The following is a 24641-nucleotide window of genomic DNA, read 5'->3' as shown; positions in this document are numbered from 1 at the left end:
TGTATGAAGCAGCCCACAAAGACTGGAAGAGGTGGCTATTTTTCAAATGCATAAAAGTCAGCAAAAAAATCAAAAGGCACACAAAGAAACAGAGAAACACGATGCAATCAAAGAAACAAACTAAATCTCCAGAAACCAACTCCAAAGAAATGGTGACCTATGAACAAATACCTGACAAACACTTGAAAATAATAGTTTTAAGGAAGCTCAATGATCTACAAGAGAACACCAATAGACAGCTAAATGAAATCAGGAAAATGATGCACAAACAAAATGAGAATATTAAAGAGATGGAAACTATAAAAAAGGACCAAACAGAAATTCTGGAGCTGAAGAATACAAATAACTAAAATGAAAAATTCACAGAGGGGTTCAATAGCAGACTTGATCAAGCAGAAGAATCAATAAGTTGAAACCAGGTCATATGAAATTACTCAGTTAGAGAAGAAAAAAGAAAAAAGAATAAAGAAAAGTGAAGAGAGCCTAAGGTACTTATGGGACATCAGCAAGTGGACCAATATATGCATCATGGAACTTCCAGAAGGAAAGAGAAAGGGACAAAAGATTTATTTGAGGAAATAATGGCCAAAAACTTCCCAAATCTGAGGAATGAAAGATATCCAAATTCAAGAGTTAAGCAACATTCTACTAGACTGGATATCTGAAGACTGATCTTATATATATGTATAATTTCTATTGAGTTCATAAGAGTTGACATCATTGTGAAATTTCAGTTGTACATTGTTTCTTGTCTGTCACCACGTAAGTGTTCTCCTTCACCCCCTATGCCCACCCCTCACCCCCCTTCCCCTGGTAACCACTGAACTGTTTTCTTTGTCCATGTGTTTGTTTATATTCCACATGTGAGTGAAATCATCTGGTGTTTGTCTTTTTCAGTCTTACTTCCCTTAGCATAATTCCCTCCAGGTCCTTCCATGTTGTTGCAAATGGGATGGATCCGTCTTCTTTTAATGGCTGAGTAGTATTCCATTGTATATATACCACATCATCTTTATCCAATCATTGGTCAATGGGCACTTGGGTTGCTTCCAGGTCTTGGCTATTGTGGATAGTGCTGCTATCAACACAGGGGTGCATATGTTCTTTGGATTATTGATTGCAAGTTGTTTAGGTAGATACCCAGTAATGGAATAACTGGATATGGTATTTCTATTTTTAGTTTTCTGAGGAACCTCCATCTTGTTTTCCATAGTGGCTATACCAGTTTGCAGTCCCACCAGCAGTGTATGAGGGTTCCCTTTTCTCCACACCCTCTCCAACTTTTGTTATTTTTAGTCTTAGTGATTATAGCCATTTAAACAGGTGTAAGGTGGTATCTTAGTGTAGTTTTGATTTGCATTTCCCTGATGATTAGTGATGTTGAACATCTTTTCATGTGTTTCTTGGCCATCTGTATATCTTCTTTGGAAAAATGTTCATATCCCCTGCTCATTTTTTGATTGTGCTGTCTTTTTGTTGTTCAGTTGTGTGAATTCCTTATATATTATGGAGATTAACTCCTTGTCAGATATATGATTTGCAAATATTTTCTCCCACTTGGTGGGCTTTTTGTTTTGATCCTAGTTTCTTTTGCCTTGCAGAAGCTCTTTAGTCTGATGAAGTCCCACTTATTTTTTTCTTCTGTTTCCCTTGTCTGAGAAGACCTGGTATTCAAAAAGATCCTTTTAAGTTTGATGTCAGTGAGTCTACTACCTCTATTTTCTTCTAGGAGTTTTATGGTTTCAGGACTTATCTTCAAGTCTTTGATCCATTTTATTTTTGTGTATGGCATGAGATAATGGTCTACTTTCATTCTTTTGCATGTGGCTGTCCAGTTTTCCCAACACCATTTGTTGAAAATACTTTCCTTTCTCCATTGTATGTTCCCAGCTCCTTTGTCAAAGATTAGCTGTCCATAGATGTGTGGTTTTCCTTCTGGGCTTTCAGTTCTGTTCCACTGATCTGTGTGTCTGTTTTTGTACCAGTACCATGTCATTTTGATCACTATGGCTTTGTAGTACACTTTGAAGTCAGGGATGGTGGTACCTCCAGCTTTTTTCTTTTTTCTCAGGATTGCTTTAGCAATTTGGGGTCTTTGGTTGCCCCATATGAATTTTAGGATTCTCTGTTCTGTTTCCATGAAGAATGTCATTGGGATTCTGATTGGGATTGCATTACATCTGTAGATTGCTTTGGGTAGTATGGACATTTTAACCGTGTTTATTCTTCCAATCCATGTGCGTGGAATCTCTTTCCATCTCTTTATGTCATCATCTATTTTTAAGACTGATTACATTTTTAATGGCCTTAAAGTCGTTTTATTACCCAGGTGAACATACCTACTACTTTGCATTACTCTTATTCAGTGGAGGAGTGAACATCGTAGAGAATCAACCTGCAGCTCTGTAATCATGTCTGGTTTGGGTGCAGAGGAGAAACCAAACTCCCAAGGGACAGGCCTGAGGGACAGCGTTATAGGAAGGCACAGTTTCACTTCACCCTAGTGAACCTGTGACAGTGTGTTAAGGTAAGGGAAATAACCAATTCATAGACTTTAACAGTGATGGCTATGATACAATTAATAATCTCTCCCTTTGAATAAGTCTTCTTACCAAAGAGCCAAGAATGCCTTGAAATCACTAACTCTGTTCTAAACCTTATGCAACTTGCTGTTTTATATGGTTTTTCAAAGTCATATGATATAAAAGTACTATCAGATACTCTCTAAAACCACAGTTCTTAACCTCTTATAGAGTAACAGACCTCTCAGAGAGTATGTTATAAGAAAGTAGGGACCCTAGTATCCTAGAAAACTGAATCCACACACAAAAGATAAAATTTCAGAGGTTTTACAGATTGTGTGAAGCCCATCCATAGATGCTTTATGTGTTGCGGGGAGCCCAGGTTTAGGAATTTTGTTAATTAAATGATGCTTTAATTTATGTATTATCTAAGTCACATGTGGATAACGAGATTAATGAAAATGTATACATTTTATGTATACACGGAAAGACTGGAAATTTCCTTCAATAACTTTATTCTTCACAAAATATATAAATAAATAAAACAATTCAACTTCTAAAGTATTACCACATTCAGGAAGAAGGCAGTCTATCACCATTCTAAATGACTGGAATGCCTCAATTTCTAATGGCAAAGTGCAAACTGAATTGAAATTAAGTTGGACTGTGACATCATTGCCAGGGATAGAAAAATAAAGTAACAAATACAGTCATTTCTAAATAAGGAACACTAGGCCCCTAGAAAAGTGACAGCAGAGTTTACTGAGTCTTGCACTCGGGCACAGCTTGTCCTGAGGAGGCGTGCCAAGGGCCTGGCTGAGGATCCACACTCTCTGCTCCAGCAGTTTGTTCTTCTGAGAAAAAAATAGAAAGCAAAAGTCATCTTATTAAAAAACACGTTTGGTTGCAACACAACATACAGCTTATATACAGTTTACCTTACAGCTGAGGTAATGTTTTCAAATTGATAACCCATTATGTTCTCCTGCTGTTCTTTAACATCTTTCAACGGCTTCCTCTAGCATGCTCCCAGGATGAAGTAAAAATTCCTCTCCACAACCCACAAAGTCCTGCGCATCTGGCTCTTCTCTCTCTGGCTTCACCGACTTCACCCAGAGGAACCTGTGTGCACTGCGCTCTGGCCACACGTGGTTTTCCAACCCTTCCCCTGGTTACGGTCTCTCCCAGCTGGGCCGACCCTGTTCCCTCTGCCTGAATCGCCTTCCCCTCCCCTCTTTGTTAAGCTAACTCACCTTAACCTGTTAGATCTCAGTCCCCTTCTTCAAGGAAGACTTCCTTATGTTCCTAAAACAACCTATTAAAAACTCATAGGCTTTTGAACTCTAGAACTGTACCTTTTTTGACTACTTGATCACCGTCTATACCCACTAGACTGTGAACTCCAGGAAGGCAGGGGCCATATCTGGTTTGGTTATCAATGTACCATCAGGGTGCAATATGTGACACATAGGTGGAGACCAAAAATTTCTGTTCATTGAATGAATATGTAAATGATATAAGTCTATGATCTGGCTTGTGTAAAATGAATATAATGCTACTGGAAATACTGGCCCATTGAATTGATAAGAAGGTCTTTTGCAGTAAAAGTAGTTATGTTTGTAGGATGGTGTCTCTCTGTGTCCTCGAGAGCTGCTTGTCTATCTGAGGGAAAAGTTGAAGGTTCAGGAGGCAGAATAAGACTTCCCTCGGGGTAAAAAGTGATTTCACTTCAGTGCTGTGCTTTGGAGAAACTTCTCACAGAGACAGCAAATGACATCTCTGCAGTGCAGCTTCTCCATGACATCTTCTCTTGTCTAAACTTGCCCTTTGGGGCCACAGGTGACAAATGAGTTCCAACCGTTATCCCCGATCCCCAAGTAACCAGTATATTTACCCACCTGGGCGGAGGCCTAGACTTGAGTTATCAAAATAGCGAACTGGGTGAGGTGCTGGGAAAGACTTTGATCGGCCATCAAAAAACCAAGATTTCGGTGAGTCCTTTGGCACAGGATCTTGTAAATTCCGTTCCTTGCATTGAGAAGGCGTATGCTGTCTCTTTTGAGAAGCTGGTCCGGTCGCTTTAGGAGACTTTGGAGAATTCTCACAAGTCACTTCTTTGTGAGCTTCTCTTTTAAGAGTTCTCTCCTTCCACATTTTGACCTCATTGGAAAGATGATGATTATTGCTTAAATGTGGGGAAAAATAAAAGAGACTGTAAGACTGCTCAATTCCAGAAATATATTCATATTTACATAAAATTTTTTTTCTTAATTGTGGTAAAATATATGTGACATATAATTTACCATTTTATCATATTTACATTTTAATTTCAACCTAATGCTTCCTAAGTTTGGATTATTTCCACAGTTCAGAAAATGAAATGAGGTCAATATAAATTGAAAAATTGTACTAAATCTCCGTGATCACAGAATCTTGAAAAGTATGATATTAGGTTTCAAATGAATCAGTGATGTCGTCCAGCATGGTTTATCTACTGATGCTCTGTGGCAATAATTTGATAAGTTAGTCTTCTGGATGGATGAATCTTTAATGTACCTTTGTTATTTTAAAAGATATATTACACTGTGCTTTTCTGGATTACTTATAGTGTTGCTTCCCACAGGAAATGCTGCCTGCATTTATTCACTCCTTCAGAGAAGCCTGGGAAGCAATCCTAGGCCCTGCTCTCCTTTCTTTGATCAGTCAGCCAAGTGTGTTGATACAACCTCACACTTTTGGGTTCCCCCCCATTCTGCTCTAGCAGCTAGAGACGCCGTATGAGCTCATTAGGCCCCAGCTTAAAATCCTCCAGTGGTGGTAATCCTCCCGTTACATTTAGGAGACCACCCCAGCTGCCTCAGAATGACCTGCAATGTGTAATCTGGACCAGTGGCCTCTGGCATCGCATCTTGCACTTACTCTGCCTCATTCTGTATGCTCTGGCCACACTGCATGTCTTTCTGTTCCACTTTCCTCTTTGACTCAAAGCCTGTGCACATGCTGTTCCCTCAGCCTAGAAGGCTTAGCCATCTCTCCTGTCATCAAGCCTAACTGCTACTCATTTTCAGATCTACTCTTACATATTAGTTTCTTGATCACCGCCCCTCCCCACATCTAGATAAGGTCTGATCCCTCTGTTGGACCCTTTCATAATGTCCTGTTTGCTTTTTTTGTTGTTTAATAGCCTCACACAGAACAGTAGCTATTTGCATATTTATTTAATGCCTATTTTTCTTCTATTGCATCATTAGTAAAGATTAGCACAAGATTCTAATCTTTGGTAGAAGCCAATTAATTAAATTTTTTACAACTGTTTATAAAGGTTAATGGGCTACAATAATGGACCTCAGGGATTCTCCTTTGAGTAAAGCCTCACTGACTTGGGCATATTTGTGGCATATTTAAGCTCCCCTCAAAGATCTTGGTTTACTTTTTGGTTCTTGGCTTAGTTAAAAACAGGCTTAGCTAAAATCAGTTGATGGGCCAGCCCTGTGGCCTAGTGGTTAAGTTCCGGGCACTCCACTTTGGCAGCCTGGGTTTGGTTCTCGAGTGTGGACCCACATCACTCTGTTAGTGGCCATGCTGTGCTGGCAGCCCACATACTAAAAATAGAGGAAGATTGGCATGTTAGCTCAGGGGAATCTTCCTCAGGAAAAAAAAAAGGTCAGTTGATGGATAGCAAACCTCTGGAATGGTGCTACCATATTCTCATTCCTTTTAAAAAAGACACATTACATGAGCTCTAAAAATTACTTCCCCTATATGTGTGAGGGGTTGCCCACTGCAAAAAATATATATGCATGTGTAGGCATCATCCTCTCCCACACGTACCACCATAAGCATAATTCCTGTATCAGGTAAGCAGATCTTACCTTAACAGTTCATTCCATTGCTTTGTTAACTGTTCATTTTGCTGCTTTAACTTAGAAATTTCCTTTTCTAGCCGTATATATTCACTTTTCAAAATAAGAGCTCTTGTGCTTTGTACAATGCCGCTGCCACCCCCACAGGTTAAGGGTTTCCTTGAAGGCTGAGAATCAGTATGTTCTGATATCACTGTGGGAGGCAAACACACAGGCAGGTGATAATTTTAATTATCTCCAAAGTTCACAATAAAGGAAACATTAGTAAGTTCAATAAATCACTATAAAAAACAAAGCATCTCAGCACCATCTCCCTGAACGTCATCCTTGACTTCCTCCTCTTCCCTCACCTCCTATGCCAATTCCATCATGGATTCTAAGTATCTGTGGAACCCCTGCTTCTCTCCACCCACTACCTCCACCACCACCACCTGCTAGGATCACTCACGGTGACGGCAGCAGTCGGAGCTGCCCTTCACTGTCTACTCTCGACGCCAGTGGGGTCCCCTGGAGGGCTGCTTCCACCACACAGCGTGTGTGGGGTCCACCCCAAGGCAGTCAATGTGCTCCCAATACTCAACACGTATTTGTTAACTAAATAAACCTTAGACTGCTATTAAAGAATATACTATTCAGTATTTTACACCATATGTGTACAAGTAATGTAAAGAACTGTTTTGTAAATTTTAGGTAAAATTGCATAAAAGTGTGAGGTGCTTAGAAAGTGGAATGATCCACTGGGTCACTGACTGTTTACAAGGGAGGGGCAAGATGAGTGTGGGGAAGACACTCAATGTCCATTTCCTTTTCAATTATTCTGAATTCAGGTACAACACGTACCTGAAAGTCACAAATTAGAAGGAATCATCCTGACCCTTCTCTAACAACAAAAGTTCTATTTTTACCCCTTGAAGTTTTCCAGGTAGGAGCTGCAATTATCCTGCAATGGACACTAGGGCAGTTCAAACTAAACAAGCACCAGACAATGCGTGGACAATAATACACACAAACATCATCTTGCATTTGCCTGACATTTAGAATTTTCAGTGTGCTTTCACACACAACTTTTAGCCTGATCCTTACAAGTCTATATCCAATCTAGAAGGTCAGGCGTTCTCCTCATGATTTCACAGGCTGTTAAGTGAGGGCAGTCAGCTTAGAGAACTGTTCGTGACGTTATTTCGATGCTGGACCCACTACACAAAGCTGCCCCAAGTACTGTTCAGCATTCTCTCTTTTCAAATGAAACATAAGAGACAGAAATATGGGAAAAGATACAGTTTGAGGAATGTATATGCAGAAATTTGATGATTAGATTTGAAAACTGTATCTAAGATAAGTTTCAAAGAGTTTGCCAGTAAGCATCAAGTCTGTATTTTCAGTACCAACAACAAGTAGGATAATATTTACTGTATACTGACTATGTTTTTACAGTGCACATGGTTAAAATCTATTAAGATATGCTTGTGTTTTATTGGGAAGGGTACGTCTACCTTGACAGGTAAGTCATTCTTGTATACTACTGAAGGTATCTTCACTGATATGTAAAGATCTGATAGCGCACAGGTTACATTCATAGTTTTTAAGAATCTATAATGGATAAATAGTTGAGATTACAGGAAACTTAAGGAGGTATCACAGGATAAATATGATCTCAATGAATTCATTTTAAAAATAGTTCTTTATAAATTAGTGATTAACAGGTTTATTCTTGACTGTCATATATATAGTAGCAGTCTTCAAAATGTGTAAGTATACTGAGAAGTAAGATGGAAAAAGATCTGGAAATATCAGCATTTTCTACTTACTTGAAGTATCTTGGGCCTGCTGATTTCGTCTAAGATTTTCTCTCAATAGCCTTATAACTTCTTTTTGATGTTCTACAGTGGCTTTTGTACAAGTAATTCTATTAAGAATAACAACAGAAATATGTAAAAGGCCAGCAACTAATTTTTAATGGAAGAATAAACAGAACTGCTGTCAAGAATTTTCTGATAAGATACATCACATTGATATGATATGCATAAGCAGCAGTAGGTAAGCCCTCACGATACCCCCTGGTATCATGCACTTTATAGCCATAAATAACACCATCAAATTGGAAGTGTTCTGTTTGGCTGCAGGGGCAATTTTTTTTTAACATTGAGAAACCAATTCTTTTAAAATTTCTGAAAGCCCAATAGGTATCATTAACTGGATATTGAGCAAAATTACATTCAGGGGCACCATAAAACAAATAATTGGGTTGTTATCATGAGGTCCTAGAAACCTCTTGAAGGTACAACAATTACCAAAGCGTAAAACCAAAAGCACCTTCTGTATACACTGTAAGGAAAGCACACTCGACTGCAGCTCTGATCTGAGGTGACACAGTCAGAGGTCACAGTCTGCTCATTGCACCCAGGAGAAAAAGACATTCTGTTAATTATTTGCTTGAGTGTTAATTGGCAATGCTAAATTATGAGACTTTCTGCCTTTCTTAGAGACTGAAAGTATCTGCTGATTCTATTCTATATAAAATTGCTTTGCATTTATTTAAAAAAATTTTTTTCTTTTGAGGAAGATTAGCTAGCCCTGAGCTAACATCTGCCACCAATCCTCTTTTTGCTGAGGAGGACTGGCCCTGAGCTAACATCGGTGCCCATCTTCCTCTACTTTATATGTGGGATGCCTACCACAGCATGGCTTGACAGGTGATGTGTAGGTCCACACCTAGGATGGTGAACCCTGGGCCACCGAAGCGGAATGTGCAAACTTAACCACCGTGCCACTGGGCTGGCCACTAAAATTGCCTTTTTAATGATGCTCCACTAAAACCAACAGTCCTATCAATAGAAGGCTGGTTAGAATGCATGAAGATTCAGAGTGCGACTTTTTGGGCAAAATTAGATATCATCATTAAACATTTATTAAACATTTACAGGAAGAATAAAAAGTGTGAGGAGTCAGAGGTGACATATTAATAAGTGGCAACATTATATTTCTAATTCAGTTTCCTTGACTCTCTGTTTAATGTTCTTTTCATTATGCTATACCACAAAGAACTTTAGGCATGCTATTGTATATGGTACTATACATAAATAAATCAATAAAAAGGGAATATGCTCTTGGGCACTAAGTACTACAATTTAAAAGGAAATAAAACCTTACACAAAAATACAATAGGAAGAACAAATGAAATTAAGAGAACCAACAGAAACCTTAGACAAACTGCTAAAAACACACACACGTTCTTAATATTCACTTTCAAACAAAAAAGGCCATTTTTAAGCTGTTCCTATATGATTGAACAAGAAGTATCCAAAGACATAGTATGTCAGTAATTGATCAGAATTGTGCTTGTTTTCAAAACCTTTGCATACATAATGAGAATTTAATAACTTTAAAATCTGTAGATGTTTGTATTTATTTTATAAAAAGCAATAACAATATCTTAATATATTTTAAATTTATACAGTTTAGAAAGGAAGTTTAAGCTACTAAAGTCATATTCAATTAAGACAAAGACATACTCCTTTTCAAACTCCTTGGCATTTCTCATCTTCTCTAGGTCTATTTTCACCAGCTTTGTTTTGAGCTCTTCAATTTCTTCTTTATAGGGCTTAGCTCCTAAAGCAACTTTGTCCTAAAGGTTTTAGAGAAAAGAGAAATAAAGTAATTTTAGAGCAGTTTCAAAGACTTGTTAACTACCTAATATAGTAGGAACATTTTAAAACAGCAAACTCCAAACATATGAAAAGGAGGAAAGGCACAAATTTTAACCCTAAAATGAGTAACAAATAGATATTTGATGTGAAGTACATGTGAAGCTATTGGAAGCTAATGTGTAATTAGAAAACCTATGACTTCTATTTCTTAAAACAAATATTTTTCCCAATTAAAAAACAATATACTTAAACAAAATGAAACAGAAAGGTTGAAACGAATGAAATGGGTAGATAAAGGTAAATCAGGAAAATAAGACAAGAGATGAACAGTAATATAAATATCAAAGTAGAACTGAATTCAAGGCACAAAATATTATATAACATTATTGGGGATATTCTGTACTCAAGGTTGGTTCAATCTAGCCATACATCTACTTCGACTCAGAAAAAAAATCAGTCATATATACATACAAACATATACAAAAATCTTTTTTAATAAATAGGTTTAACTTTTTAGAGCAATTTTAGGTTTATAGACAAATTGAGCAGAGTACATAGAGTCCCGGTAATACCCGTGTCCTCCCCTAGTTTCTCCTATTATTAACATCTTAGTGTGGTATGATTGTTACAAATGATGAGCCAATATCGATACATTATTAACTGACGTTCACAGTTTACATTAGAGTCTATTGTTTGCATTGTATAGTCCATGGGTTTTGACAAATGTATGACACGTGTTCATCATCACTGTATCATGCAGAATAGTTTCACTGCCCTAAAAATCTCCTGTGCTCCACTTATCCATCCCTCCACCCTCCCCCAGAACCCTTAGTAATCATTGATCTTTTCCTGTTCGCCTAGTTTTGCCTCTTCCAGAATGTCATACAGTATGCAGTGTTTTTAGATGGGCTTTTTAAAATTAGCAATGTGCATTTAAGGTTCCTCCATGTCTTTTGTGGCTTGATGGCTCATTTCTTATTATTGCTGAATAAATCATTCATTTCTTTTATTGCTGTTACCACAGCCATACTATGGATTACTATTATATATTGAATACAAAAATAAACCCATCTAAATAGGGACCCAGAGAGCTCTTCATTCCTCTAGGCGTTACCCCCAGTGCCTATAAAAACATTTGCACACACACGTAGTTAGCAAAGACTAAAAAGATGCAAGCTTCCAAAGCTGAGATGCTCAGCTTAAGAGGGTTGCTGACTAGGTCAGATAAGCCCATTCTGGGAGGAGCCCAGTATTTGCTCAGTCATGGCACCAGTAAAATACCCTGGCTTTCTGGACCAGATGCTGATATCAGGGACTCCTTGAGCATATGACTGGCTGGAGTGGTGTCAGTTTTGTAAGAAACTGCCAAACTCTCTTCTAAAGTGGCTACTGTACCACTTGCATTCCCACCAGCAGTGAGCAAGAGCTCCTGGCCCCACTCCTTGCCAGCATTTAGTGTAGTCAGTGTTCCGGATTTTGGCCATTATATTTTGAGATACAGTGGATGTACAGTGGTATCTCATTGTTTTTTAATTTGCAATTTTCTAATGACATATGATGTGGAGCATCTTTTCATATGCTTATTTGCCATGTGTGTATCTTCTCTGGTGAAGTGTCTGTTCAGATCCATTGCCTATTTTTAAATCAGGCTGTTTGCTTTCTAATTATTGAGTTTTAAGAGTTCTTTGTATATTTTGGATAACAGTTCTTGAAAGATATGTGTTTTGCAAAGATTTTCTTCCAGTCTGTGGCTTGTCTTTCATAGGGCAAACATTTTTAATTTAAATGAAGTCCAGTTTATCAATTTTTTTCCTTCATAGATTATGCTTTTGGTGTTGTATGTAAAAAAATGTCAATGCCAAACCCAAGGTCACCTCGATTTTCTCCTACGTTATCTTCTAGGCATTTTCTAGTTTTGTGTTTTAGATTTAGGTTACAATCAATTGAGTTAATTTTTGTGAAAGGTGCCCAGTTGTTCAGCACCGCTAGTTGATAAGACTACCCTTTTCCATTGAATTGCCTTTGCTCTTTTGTCAAAGATGAACTGACTATATTTGTGTGTATATATTTCTGGGCTCTCTATTTTGTTCCATTGATCTATTCGTATACATTTTGATTTAAAAGTTCAAAGAACTCTAAAAATATTTATTCATTTATGACACCTAAAAGAAAATTTCAATATATTCTAAAAATGGAGAAATTGCAGTAATTTTTTTGCCACAATATAATGAAATAAATTAGTCATATATAACAGTTTTAAAACAATTCTTGAGTAAAAGAAATTGAAATTGGAAATACTCTCTTAGAAATGAAAGACAGTGAGAATTCCTTATTTCAAACACACGACGTGTGCCCAAGCTGCACTCAGAAGCGCTGACAGCCTTAAACATCCTCTAGCCGCCTGAGGAGTCTGAGCGCCTGTGTTCTCAGTGAACAGCACCTGCTCATCCTATTTTAGATGGAGTCTGCTGAGAAACTTTCTTTGCTCTACCAGAAAAAGAATTCCTTTGAGATTCTGATTTGAATTACATTAACTTTAGAAATTAATTTGGGAAAAACTGATGGTTGTACAGTATTTAGGTTACAACCTAGGAAATGGCATATTTCTTATTTTAAACCACATGCTCTCCTATATTTCCTTTTAGAGTTTTGTTGTTCTTTTCATATATGTTGCCTCATTTTTTGTTAAGGTTAGTCACTTGAGCATTTTATATTTTGTGCCAGTTATAAATAAGATCTTTTTTTCCCCACTGTGCAGGATGTCCCTAAAGTACTAGCACACTTTGAATTTTTAACAAATTTACTGCTACTTGATATAAATAATTTGTAAAGATACAACAGAGGAAATGTATCAAGATTTAAACAAAACTGTTAATGAGTCATTTGTTCAAATTACTTTCTTCTATATTCACTTAATAAACCCTACATTATATTGGACAGCTATATCCAGGTGAATTAAAATAGTGGTGAATAGGTTAAAAGTTAATATCTTTGCATTTTACTATGCCAAATCTCGAGTTAAATATACTGTTGCATTTTATAGAATATTTATATAAAATACAGAAACAGATTCTTAAAAATTCAAACTGTATAAAGATTTTATGGATACCCTATACTTTGCTTTCTTTCCTCATGGATGCTGCACAATGGCATACTCTATTATATTATCTAAATGGTTACTTTTAGTATGCAGGAAAGATATTCCTCTCTCCATAGACACCTGTACCAATCTATACTGAGTGTGGAGAAATTTGTCGCTTACTCCCTCTTTCTTGAAACACTAGCTTCACTTATATGAAGAAACTGGAACCACTCTGTTGCCCAGACCCCCTTTTCTTTTTCACTCACTGGCTGCTCCATCTCAGTATCATTTGGTTACTCCACATCTCCTCTCCATTATGCTTATGCCCTCGTCCAGTCTCATGATTTTTATATGCTGATGATTCCCCAAACTTAAACCTCTCGCCTATATCTTGCTCAGACTCAGATATTCAATTGCCTAAGTCATATCTCAACTTGGGTGTCCCCAGTGGGCATTTCCAATTCAGCATGTCCAAAACTGAACTTTCCTGGTTTCAAACTTCCTCTTCTGGCAGTCTTTCCCATTTCCGTATGTAGCAACTCTATCTTCTTGGCTGCTCAGGCCAAAAACTTTGGAATCATCTCTGACTCCAAGAAATACGAGAGGTACGTGTTTGGCTTTCTCTTTGATAAATTGAATCTAAATATTTTGCAAAAAAAAGAAATATGAGAGGAAGAGACATGTGCCACTTCTGGGCCAGAGCCTTTATGAGTACAGATTTTAAGACAATTTTTAGCTTCTCCATCTTGTCCCTTTTCTGTGAGCCTGAGCACGGACAGCTTACAACTGGGCTTTAACCATGCAGATGAAAACAGCACCAAGGAAGTGCTGGAGAAACAAGATGGGAGAAACGGGGGCCTCTGAATGACCATGTGGAAAGGAGCCACTTGCCAAGCTGGAACCCACACTTTTACGTGTGAAATAAGCTTCTGTTTTGTTTGAGCCATTGCATTTTGTGGTTCCCTTTGTTGTAGGAGCTGGCACGTCACTAACAAACACGCCTTCCTGGATTCTATTTTCAAAGGGCAGCCTTTAAAAATTTAAGTCAGACTATATCATTTTGCCAAAATCCTCTGATGACTTCCCATCTCATCCAGAATAAAACCCAAAGTGCTTACAAATAGCTTTCAAGATGCTTTATGATTTGGCTCTCTGCTACTTCTCACCTATTTCCCCTTCTATCCTTGCCCACGCTGCTCAGGAGACGCTGGCTTTCTTGCTGTTTCCTTGAATACATCTCAACTACTTCTGTGTTGCAGCCTTCGCATTTGCTACTTCTTTTGCCTAGAAGGCCCTTCCCTACCAGACAGCTCACACCATCACTTCGTCATCTTAATTGTGCGGCTCTCCTCAACTCCCCTTACAAAATCACACTCCTACTCACACCCACTCTCACCCTGCACCTATATACCTCTGTCTGGCTTAATATTTTTCCATTGCACTTCTCACCGTTTAACAAACATATATACTTGTTTATTTTCTGACTTCATGAAGCAGAATGTAAGCCTCTTCAAGGAGGCTTTATTTTTTTTCCATTGCAGTACACATGGCATCTAGAACAATGACCAACACATAGTAGGTATTCAACAAATACTTGTTGAATGAATAAAAATGTGATCATTTAGTTATTTGAAGTATTAAAAAATTACTCTCAAAGATTTTAAAGCTTTACAGTTGATTTTCTTGGTTTTTAGCTATACTAACAATTTCTAAAAACAAAATTAAGATTATTTTCTCTTGCCTCTCTGTTTCATGTCTCATTGAAAGAACCAGAATTTTTAGAACAATGTTAAATAATGAAAAGAGTAGGCATTCTTGGCTTGTTTCTAATTTTGGAATGAAGAGAAGAGACACTGGAGCAGGAACAGTGAACAAAATGCCTATTAGGATCCGACCCAAGTAGCAGAAGAGTGAGAAGTAGCTGTGGCTCAGACGAGGAAGGAAGGCTGTGATGAAGGAGGGTGCGACTTGTGTAACGGCATTCAAGCTCAAAAACATTTCAACTCTGCTCTTTCTAGAGAAAACAGGTTAGATTAAGCCCATAGGCTACCAGGTGGGACTCAATAACAGGGGATTAAGTAGAAAAAAATATAATTTTAAAATGTACTTATCTAACAGAGTATTAAATATTTAGATAAGAAGCATATTTTTTTGAAAAATAAAAAGAAAGTCTCAACAAGAAAAAAACCAACAACTCAATTAAAAAGTGGGCAAAAGATCTGAACAGAGATTTCTGCAAAGAAGATATATGGGTGGCCAACAGGCTCATGAAAAGATGTTCAACATCATTAGCTATCAGGGAAATGCAAATCAAAACTACAAGGAGATATCACCTCACTCTGGTCAGAATGGCTATAATTAACAAGACAGGAAACAACAAGTGTTGGAGAGGATGTGGAAAGAAAGGAACCCTCAAACATTGCTGGTGGGAGTGCAAAGTGGTGAAGCCACTATGGAAAACAGTATGGAGACGCCTCAGAAAATTAAGAATAGATCTACCATATGATCCAGCTATCCCATTGCTGGGTATTTATCCAAAGAACTTGAAAACACAAAGGCATAAAAGATATATGCACCCCTATGTTCATCACATCATTATTCACAATAGCCAAGGCTTGTAAACAACCTAGGTGCCCATCAAGGGACGAATGGAAGATGTGGTATATATACACAATGGAATACTACTCAGCCATAAGAAATGATGAAATCTGGCCATTTGTGACAACATAGATGGACCTTGAGGGTATTATGCTAAGTGAAATAAGTCAGAGGGAGAAAGTCAAATACCATATGATCTCACTCATAAGTAGAAGATAAAAATGACAAACAAACACAGAGCAAGAGAGACTGGATTGGTGGTTACCAGAAGGGAAGGGAGGAGGGGGAAGGGCAAAAGGGGTGATTAGACACACGTGTGGTGATGGATAATTGGTCTTTGTGGGGTGAACATGATGTAATCTACACAGAATTCGAAATATATTATGATGTACACCTGAAAGTTATATAATGTTATAATCCAATGTTACTGCAATAATAAAAAATTTAAAAAAAACATATTTATGAAAAAATGTTGCAATATACTACTAGAGATATACAAACATACATCCTCTACATTTTTGGCATTCAGAAATTAAAGTGAAAATAAAAAATTTCCTTACTTTGAAAAGTAAAAAAATTAAAAAAAATTAAAAAAATAAGATATATTTTAAACTGTCAAGAATATTTATGTTTTTTAAAAATAATTTTTACAGGAAGATGAAAACAATCATTATTTGGCATGAAAATAAACGTATGCATTTATTTATATTTATTATGCATAATTTATAAAATTATGCCTTTATTTATAAAATGAGTTTTAAGTTACCTGAAGTACTTGGATCATTTCTTTTGTTTTTTCAAGGCATTTATTTGATTCATTAACTTGTGATTGAAGTTTTGCTATTATATCATTAGTCATCTCAAGCTCTTTCTGCATCTTTATAATCTTGTCTTCCTTTTGCATGGCAGTTTCTTTAGCTTCACGTAGTGAAGTTTCCAGCTCTTGAATCTTCTATTAAAAAAAACACACATATATAAGGTGTGCCTTGAAGACAGAATCACAGTTTATATGAAACAAAGATCATATATAGGTATTAATCTTTCAGATTGCATCAACATAGGATAGATGGAGACTCCAAATGTCACTCAATTTATACATGTATTATTTTTTTCATTTAGAAGCTGATCATTTAGGACTAAAAGAGGCCCAGATTTTATATAAGGTTAGTACTTATTTTATTTACTAGTTAGCATGGTGCTAAGCATATTAAATAGGCACTTACATTTTAAATTAACACTACTTACAGAAAGTATATTTGTTAATTGACACTTTAGAGGAATACATGTAACATATCTTTCCCTTTATTTTTATTACCTAGTTTTTATGCTGAAAAATACAAGTATGTGGAAAAATCCAAAGGCATATAATTAAGATTAAGTTCCCCCATCTCAGAACCCCCACTGACTCTAAAGCAATGACTACTAAACTCTTTCAAGTGTATCCCTCTAGAAATTTTCTATATGTATCTACGCATGTGAATATACAGTTTACAAAAACAGTAAGTCACACACACAATAGTGTGTAAGAAGAAAGTTCACACAGAATAGCGTGAAAGAAGAAAGAGCCAAAGCAGGACTGCATTCGAACATGAAGAAGACAGATATGACTACAGAAGAACTATACAACTTTAATGTAGACCATGAAGACACTGAAATTGTTAAAGGTTTTGTTTCCCTTGGTTCAGTCATCAGTTTAAATGGAGACCGCAGCCAAGAAATCAAGAGAAGACTGTGACTCAGAAGGGCAGCGATGGAAGAATCAGGAAAGATCATCAACAGTAAGGGAGTATCATTAGAGACCAAGGCCAAGATTATCGACACCCTCGCATTCCCAATTACTATGTGTGGGTGCGAAAGCTGGACAGTGAAGAAGGCTGACAGGAAAAAATGGACTCATTTGAGATATGGTGTTGGAGGAGAGCTCTACAGATACCCTGGACTGCCAGAAAAATGAACAAGTGGGTCCAAGAGCAAATTAAGCCTGACCTATCTCTGGAGGCAAAAATTGTAAAACTGAGACTATCCTACCTTGGGGACATGATGAAAAGTAAAAGGCAGCAGGAAAAGAGGAAGACGAAATACGAGATGGCGTAATTCCAGAAAGGAAGCCATAGGCGTGAGTCTACAGGAGCTGAGTAGGGCTCTTGAGGACAGGATATTGGACATCACTCATTCATAGAGTTGCCAGGAATCAGAGCTGACTCTACAGCACATAACAACAATAAATATATACTTCTGGTTTTTTGTGGGTTTTTATTGCTGAGGAAGATGAGCCCTGAGCTAACTTCCTCTTTTTTTGCTTGAGGAAGATTAGCCCTGAGCTAATATCTATGTCAATCTTCCTCCATTTTATATGTGGATTGCTGCCACATCATGGCTGCCAATGAGTGGTGTAGGTCCGTGCCTGGGATCTGAACCATGAACTGGGCCGCCGAAGTAGAGCATGCAAACTTAACCACTATGCCATGGGGCTGGCCTCCTGCTTTTTAAAAAATTAAAAATTTTATTTTCACTTGATAATATATTTTCCAGATCTTTTCATTATCAACACATAGATCTCTCGCATTTTTGTTTTCATGGGTAAATATATCCTATTTCATGGAGGTACTATAAACTAGTTAACCTGTCACCTACTAATGAACATTTAGGTTATTTCCAGTTTTTTATAAGTACAAAAATATCTTAATTTGTTCATAATATAAGACTGTTCACATATACACACATGCAGGTTTTCCTGGAAAACGTTTCTTTTTGGTCCACCTGGAATTTACTTTTGTTTAATGAATGAGGTAGGAGTCCAGACTTATTCTTCTAAGATGGCTAGTTGGTTGTTCTGATTCAAACATTAAGCAGACTATCTTTCCCCCCTGAGTTGACTGCTCCTACTGTCATGCACTGAATTCTCCTACTTGTTTGGGTGGACTGCCCAACTCTCTGCCTGCCCCACTGCTCTACCTCCACATCACTGACCTGCTCTGTGCTACTCTGATTTGGCCTAATTATCAAACTAATAACATACGATTTATTATCTGATGGGGTATTTCCTGGGGTCATTGAAAATGGGATTTCCTTGTGCTTGTTTATCTTATTGCTTTGGAAGATGGGTTTCATATTTCCACTATTTTTACCTCTACAGCTGACTGAGGTCTGTAGTGATCAGCAAATCAATAAACTCTATATTAGTGATCTTCTAGTTTCCACTAGTAATAATTATTAAACTGGCAGTTGATGTTTTATTATAAATATTTATTTTGGTAAAAATGCTAAGTTGTAATTCACTCGGGTTCCCCACTAAGACGTGTGTGCTAACAAAATAAAACAGCGTGTTTGCTGTACAGATTCCCAAGTAAGGGCAGTTAATACAGTTATTGGATTATTCAAATAATGTACTGATTCTTGGGCACAGGTTAATCTGTATAAGAAATTTATTATACTTTTAGCCTCTTCCATTTTTGTTTTGATCACATTAACCAATATTAAAGACACTGATGATAATTAGAGAAAAGCTAAATTGCTCTTTCCCTCTAAACTAGTTTGGTACTATAGACATAGATTATAATTTAATAGAAAGTCACATGATTTAGAAAACTTATAATGTATGGTAATAACACCTTAAGTGGTATACATACCTATTAATCAAATTAAGGCATGAGTTACTTCTATTTTATAATTCAAAGGTAAGATCTTATGTAACATGTAGCTTTATAATTAGTTGAGTGAGCGCCCCAATAGAACTATATTTAAAAAACAAGTCCATCATGCATGTTCCCTAATACCTTCAATACTGTGATTTTGCTCTGAAATGTTACATATGATACATCTTTAACTCTACAATGAAGCTGCAAATTGAAAAACATCTTATAAGAAATCTCATACCTCTGTGGTTAGTTGTGTAGCTCTTGATGTGACATGAAGATTCTTATCGCCTTGTGTAGTAGGATTAACAAGGGCACCAGATGTTCGAGAGATCTTCAAAGTTTGATAGTTTTTCAACAGTTTTTCATTTTTCTCTTTCACTGATTTCAGGTCATGTTCCCATTCTTTGGTGATGGTCACATTTCTTTCCTCAAACTCTGTTGATTCATTTATTATAGCCTATTGAGTAGTAAAGACAACACTATAGCTTCTAAAATGAATTACGTATTAAAAAAACCACTATGGAAAATACTAGAGTTCTAGGACAAGGCATATGTTGAAATTCATTATTCAGAACATTCTAGAATAGTACTTTAAAAGAATGTGAACATTCTTTGTGGCTTGCACCAGTTCCTGACATTTCAGAAGACGCTGGATATTGATTATGAGAATAAAAGAAGAATAAGGACTAGAGAGGATTCATATTGATTTGCAAGATGATAATCTCATTCTATTAGATCAGCACTGACATATGAAGAGGAATCTGAAGAACTGGTCAGGTTAAAATCATTATGTATGTTATGACATATATAATGTCATATATAAACATTAACTGACATCTAATAGCAGAGCATACCCAGTAAACTTAATAACAATCTATTTTCCTCTTTCATTTCAAACCTCAGTGTTTATAAGGAAAAAAATTTACTGACTTTTCGTAATCTGAAAATCTTCTATTTCCGTGCAGGGAGTAACAGCCAATCCATACCCTCGTTACATCAAAGGCTGACTCACTCTGAAATTGCTTCTATCATCTTTTTACTTCCTATTCCTATGGGATGTACTTTTTGCTCTCATCATGAATGCCTTCTTGGCCTTACCTGTATCTTTCTTTGTGGCTTTATGGTAGTTCTGTGAGATGCGGATCCTAAATTAGTTGTGTTCTTGCTGGCACCCTGGACTCTCCTTGGTTCTGGACTACTGACCCCACACCACACCAAGTTATCAATTGCTATGCTCAGATGGTGGAAGAAGCCACATATCCATGCTGATCCACAGAGCAGAAATCTCTACTTTCTAACCACAAGTGAGCCCTCAATATTATGAGAAAAACACTGAATTATATGGAAATTATCTTATCCCAAACACTGGTTTTATGCTTTTCTTCATTGATTGTGGACCATTTTTTTTTATTTTAAAAGCTCATTTACTGTTTTGCTAGCTTGGGGTATTCGACAAATGGGATTCACTATCCACAGGAAAACCTTTTTTAAAAATGTTATCTACATTTCAATGTGATTTAAGTATAGTTTCCAGATGAAATTAAAGTGTCAGGAAAGAACTACTCAAACAAATGAAATATAAAACCAATCTTAGGAGCTATAATATTAATCTAGCTCCCTTTGCTCCAACTGCCTATATAACAAGCAACTTTCTGATTAATGACAATTTTACCAGGTGTATGAGGTAGAGATTACTTCAGAAAGCCGAATGAATCTTCTCATCAGTGGAAAGTAAAACAAATTAATAAAACTGATCTCAAGCAATCTTGGTTCATATGAATCTGTCCACAAGGGCTGGTCACCTTGGGAACAATGATACAAACCACATGTTTGAACCTCACAGTTGAAGGATCAGCACGTATGATAGCAACAGCACCGAGGTGAGAAGCACAAGGCCTCACTAATTAGTGGACTAGAGCTGTCTTTGGCTTGACCACAGGTGCTGCCCACAGCCCTGAAACAGGCTAGCATCTCACCTTGTTTGAGGATACTTGGGGGAAAAGGCTCAGGTCCTACGGAAGCGAGAAAGGACAGAGGAAAATGGCAAGATTTGAGGTTTCACCAGTGGAAATGGATTGTTATACTGCAACATTTTATTATCTTCTTTACAAGTTGATATATTTAATTACCTTAAGGAAGCAAAATGTGTTAGAGGAAGAACACATTTACAGTCACTCTTTTTCAAATAAAAAAATAAAGAAGCATATACAAATAAATGAAAGAAAATATACTTAAAATTAAGTTGCTCTAAGTCTTTTTAAGAATGAGGCAGAAAAATTAAAGCAAACAAAAAAAAAGAATGAGCACAAAAAAAGTACTACTTACAATTATCTTTTTATTATAAAAGATATTCACTTCACAAATCCTATCATTTTCTTTCTGGATGCCATTTTTAAGCTTTTCTATATCAAAATGAGTATTCAACCACTCTTCCAAAAACTGGGTCATTTCTTTCCTATTACTCAGTACTTGTTGAAATTCCATCTTTATGCTGTGGAAGTCACATTCCGAAAAATCTTTGAGAATTTCCTGTGTGAAAAATAAGCATTGAATCTCCTGAATCTTAGGAAAGTTTTTATCTAAATATCAGACAAATATCATAAAAAGGGGAAAATAACCTTACTGAACTTTCACTTCTAATATTTTGAAGTAAACATAATTCTAATTTATCCTCATTATATTAGAAATATAATTCTAATTTAAATAATAAAATTTTGGCAGTATAGGCTATGTAACAGAGGCACATCTACAAATTCTGCCTTTTGGCATTTTTAAAACCTGTTCGAAACAATGAATCTGTGACAGTGTCTGAAGTGCTTCTGGATGCAGCTTTTCTGTGCATACAGCAGGCCTTGCATGCATACTGGGAACTGCAGGGGCCTCACACTGCTGGGTGAGAGCAGGACACTCCATGTGGGGTTGCTACAATACAAATGTCTGTGACTCCCAGTCACAGATCTAGGAAGTTTTAGAAGGCATTTGGAAACTTATTCTGGCCTTCCAAGAAATCCTACTTGCTGATATTAAGTCTACTTTTCTATATCTGTGTAGTTCTGAAAGGAGGCTAGTCTATGACTTGGCACTCTTTACATCTGGCCAGCTGTCATCCTGCAACCTATTTTTTTTCTCCCCAAAGCCCCAGTAGTACATAGTTGTATATCCTAGTTCTAGGTCCTTCTGGTTCTTCTCTGTGGGACACTGCCACAGCATGGCCTGACGAGCAGTGCCAGGTCCACGCCTAGGATCTGAATCAGCGAACCCCAGGCTGCCAAAGCAGAGCACAGGAACCCACTTGCTACGCCACCAGGCTGGCCCCTCTGCAAGCTGTTTTTAATTTCATAAATGAAAATGACTCTAAGCACATGAAGAGGTACCTTTCTATTTGATAAAAAGACTTAAAATCTAATTAAATCCATTTTAAATAAATCATACCTCAATATGTAGATCCATTTTCTGGCTCAACTGGAGGTCCCCTAATTCTCTGGATGGTACATCATCATCTTGTTGAAGATGCTGCATTTTACTTAGCAGTTCATTTTGCTTTTCCACTTCATCAATAAAAACCATTTCAAGTTTACTGATGGATTCATGTTGTTCTTCCTTTATCTTTGTAACATGGCTTAACACATACTTGCAGGAAAACATGAAACAAATTGGGAAATGAAACTTTTATCACGTTTAGAGGAAGTTCTAAACTCTCAAGACTAAGAGGTGGGGCGGCTTGTCTTGTTTGTCTCTATCCTCTGAGGAGTGAGGAAGAAGGGAAGAACCTCTCTCTATTCCCAAGTTTCTACTCTCAGCGTCTTCGGAGAGTGACTTCCAGACCTCTAGTTTCTTATTTCTGACTTCCTTCTGGAGCTACCTCAGGGATGTCCTACAGTTACCTCAGATTCAATATGTTTACAATGTAACATGATGCCTTTCCCTATAAACCCACCTTTTTCTATTGCCTCCTTTTGGTTAATTATATCACGCAGTTTTCCCAGTGAGATTCATTTCAACATCCTCTCCTGCCTATGTCAGCTGGGTGGCCAACGTGAGTGTGCCCTGCCTCAGGACTTACCTGTCAAGTGTGGCTTAAAGGGGACAAGAATTTGAATGCCCTGGTTCTATGGACCTCATGAATAAGTTCTGGATATCTGATTGTTAGGCTTTTGAAGACTATTAGAGCCTGAGGGGCAATCTACCTAGGTAGGGAAGATACCGCTTCCTACTTCCTCAACTTCCACCATTCCTTAACAATTTACAATCTGGCCTCTTTCCTAACCACTCAACTAAAACTGCTCTGACAAAGGTCACCAGTAAGCTCTATTGTCAACAATTGAGGGGATCTCTTCATTCATGTTCTGGCTGTCTGAAGCATCTGCCACTCTTGACCACTTCATCTTTGACACACTCTCCTCCACTGACTTGACCAATGGCACTTTTGCTCAGTTCTCTCTTATCTCTCTGACTTTTCCAACCTCAAACTCATGTGTTGCTCTCTTTTCTGCTACTGCCTCTTGAGAACTGATCTTTTCCAGAGTTCTCTTTTATCTTCACTCTATTATGCTTCTGGGTGGCCTCATTCACACCTGTTGTACTATCTATCACCAAATGCTGATGGATCCCACATCTTTATCTGTGGTCCTGATTTTTCTCCTGACAAACCTCAGATTCACAACTAAAAGCCTACTTGGTTTCTCTTCCTGGATGTTCCATTATAGGTATTTCTATCTCAAAACATCTCAAATTAAACACCAGATCTCTCCTCCTGCCTCACCTGCCTTCTCCCTTTCGTTTTTTCTTTCTATCAGTTAATGGCACCACTATCCACAAACCCGGCTAAGCCCAAATCCTGGGGCTCAGTCTGAACTTCCCTCCCCTCCCTCCACTGTCAAGCACATGGACCTACTATTGTAAACTGCCAAATATTTCTTTAACTTCTTTCATCCTTTCCATCCCTATGAATCCTTCCCCCATAGTACTGTCACCCATCACATCTCATCAGGACAATTGTAACTGCCTCTTGTCTCTTCTCTCTGCCACCAGGCTTATCATCCCCTGCAGACTCATTTCTTCTTTGTCTGTAGTGAAGTCTCTACAATGGCAACCCGATCACATTACTGCCACCACTTAAAATAACTGTCCAGTGACCTCCTCATCTCTAAAATGAACTCTAAGCTTTACTGCTTGAGCCCAGCTTCCAGTCCAGTCTTGTCTTCAACTTGTTCTCCAGGACATTGTCCACTACTGCACTTCTCACCTGTTCAAATGTCTGCCTCACCCACTGGACTAGGAGAGATTTAGCG

At 37.4% G+C, this 24641-nt stretch overlaps 1 protein-coding gene across 1 annotated transcript in view; it reads right to left on the bottom strand.

Moving 5' to 3' along the window:
* Nucleotides 1–3020: 3020 nt before the first annotated feature.
* LOC123283875 (centromere-associated protein E-like) overlaps nt 3021–24641 on the bottom strand; it is a 37362-nt gene continuing 15741 nt past the window's right edge. The window contains exons 6-14 of the mRNA XM_070503778.1: nt 22783–22980; nt 21676–21879; nt 19589–19807; nt 16479–16664; nt 9898–10010; nt 8194–8291; nt 6395–6578; nt 4421–4707; nt 3021–3376 (exon numbers count right to left, since the gene is read on the bottom strand). Of these exons, the coding sequence (XP_070359879.1) occupies nt 3282–3376; nt 4421–4707; nt 6395–6578; nt 8194–8291; nt 9898–10010; nt 16479–16664; nt 19589–19807; nt 21676–21879; nt 22783–22980 (1584 nt within the window). The 3' untranslated portion in view covers nt 3021–3281. The remainder of the gene's footprint in view (nt 3377–4420; nt 4708–6394; nt 6579–8193; nt 8292–9897; nt 10011–16478; nt 16665–19588; nt 19808–21675; nt 21880–22782; nt 22981–24641) is intronic.

The sequence above is a fragment of the Equus asinus genome, unplaced genomic scaffold (assembly GCF_041296235.1).
Source record: "Equus asinus isolate D_3611 breed Donkey unplaced genomic scaffold, EquAss-T2T_v2 contig_803, whole genome shotgun sequence".
Lineage (NCBI taxonomy): Eukaryota > Metazoa > Chordata > Mammalia > Perissodactyla > Equidae > Equus > Equus asinus.
The sequence above is the reverse complement of the archived record's forward strand: the minus strand, read 5'-3'. Positions and strand labels throughout refer to the sequence as shown.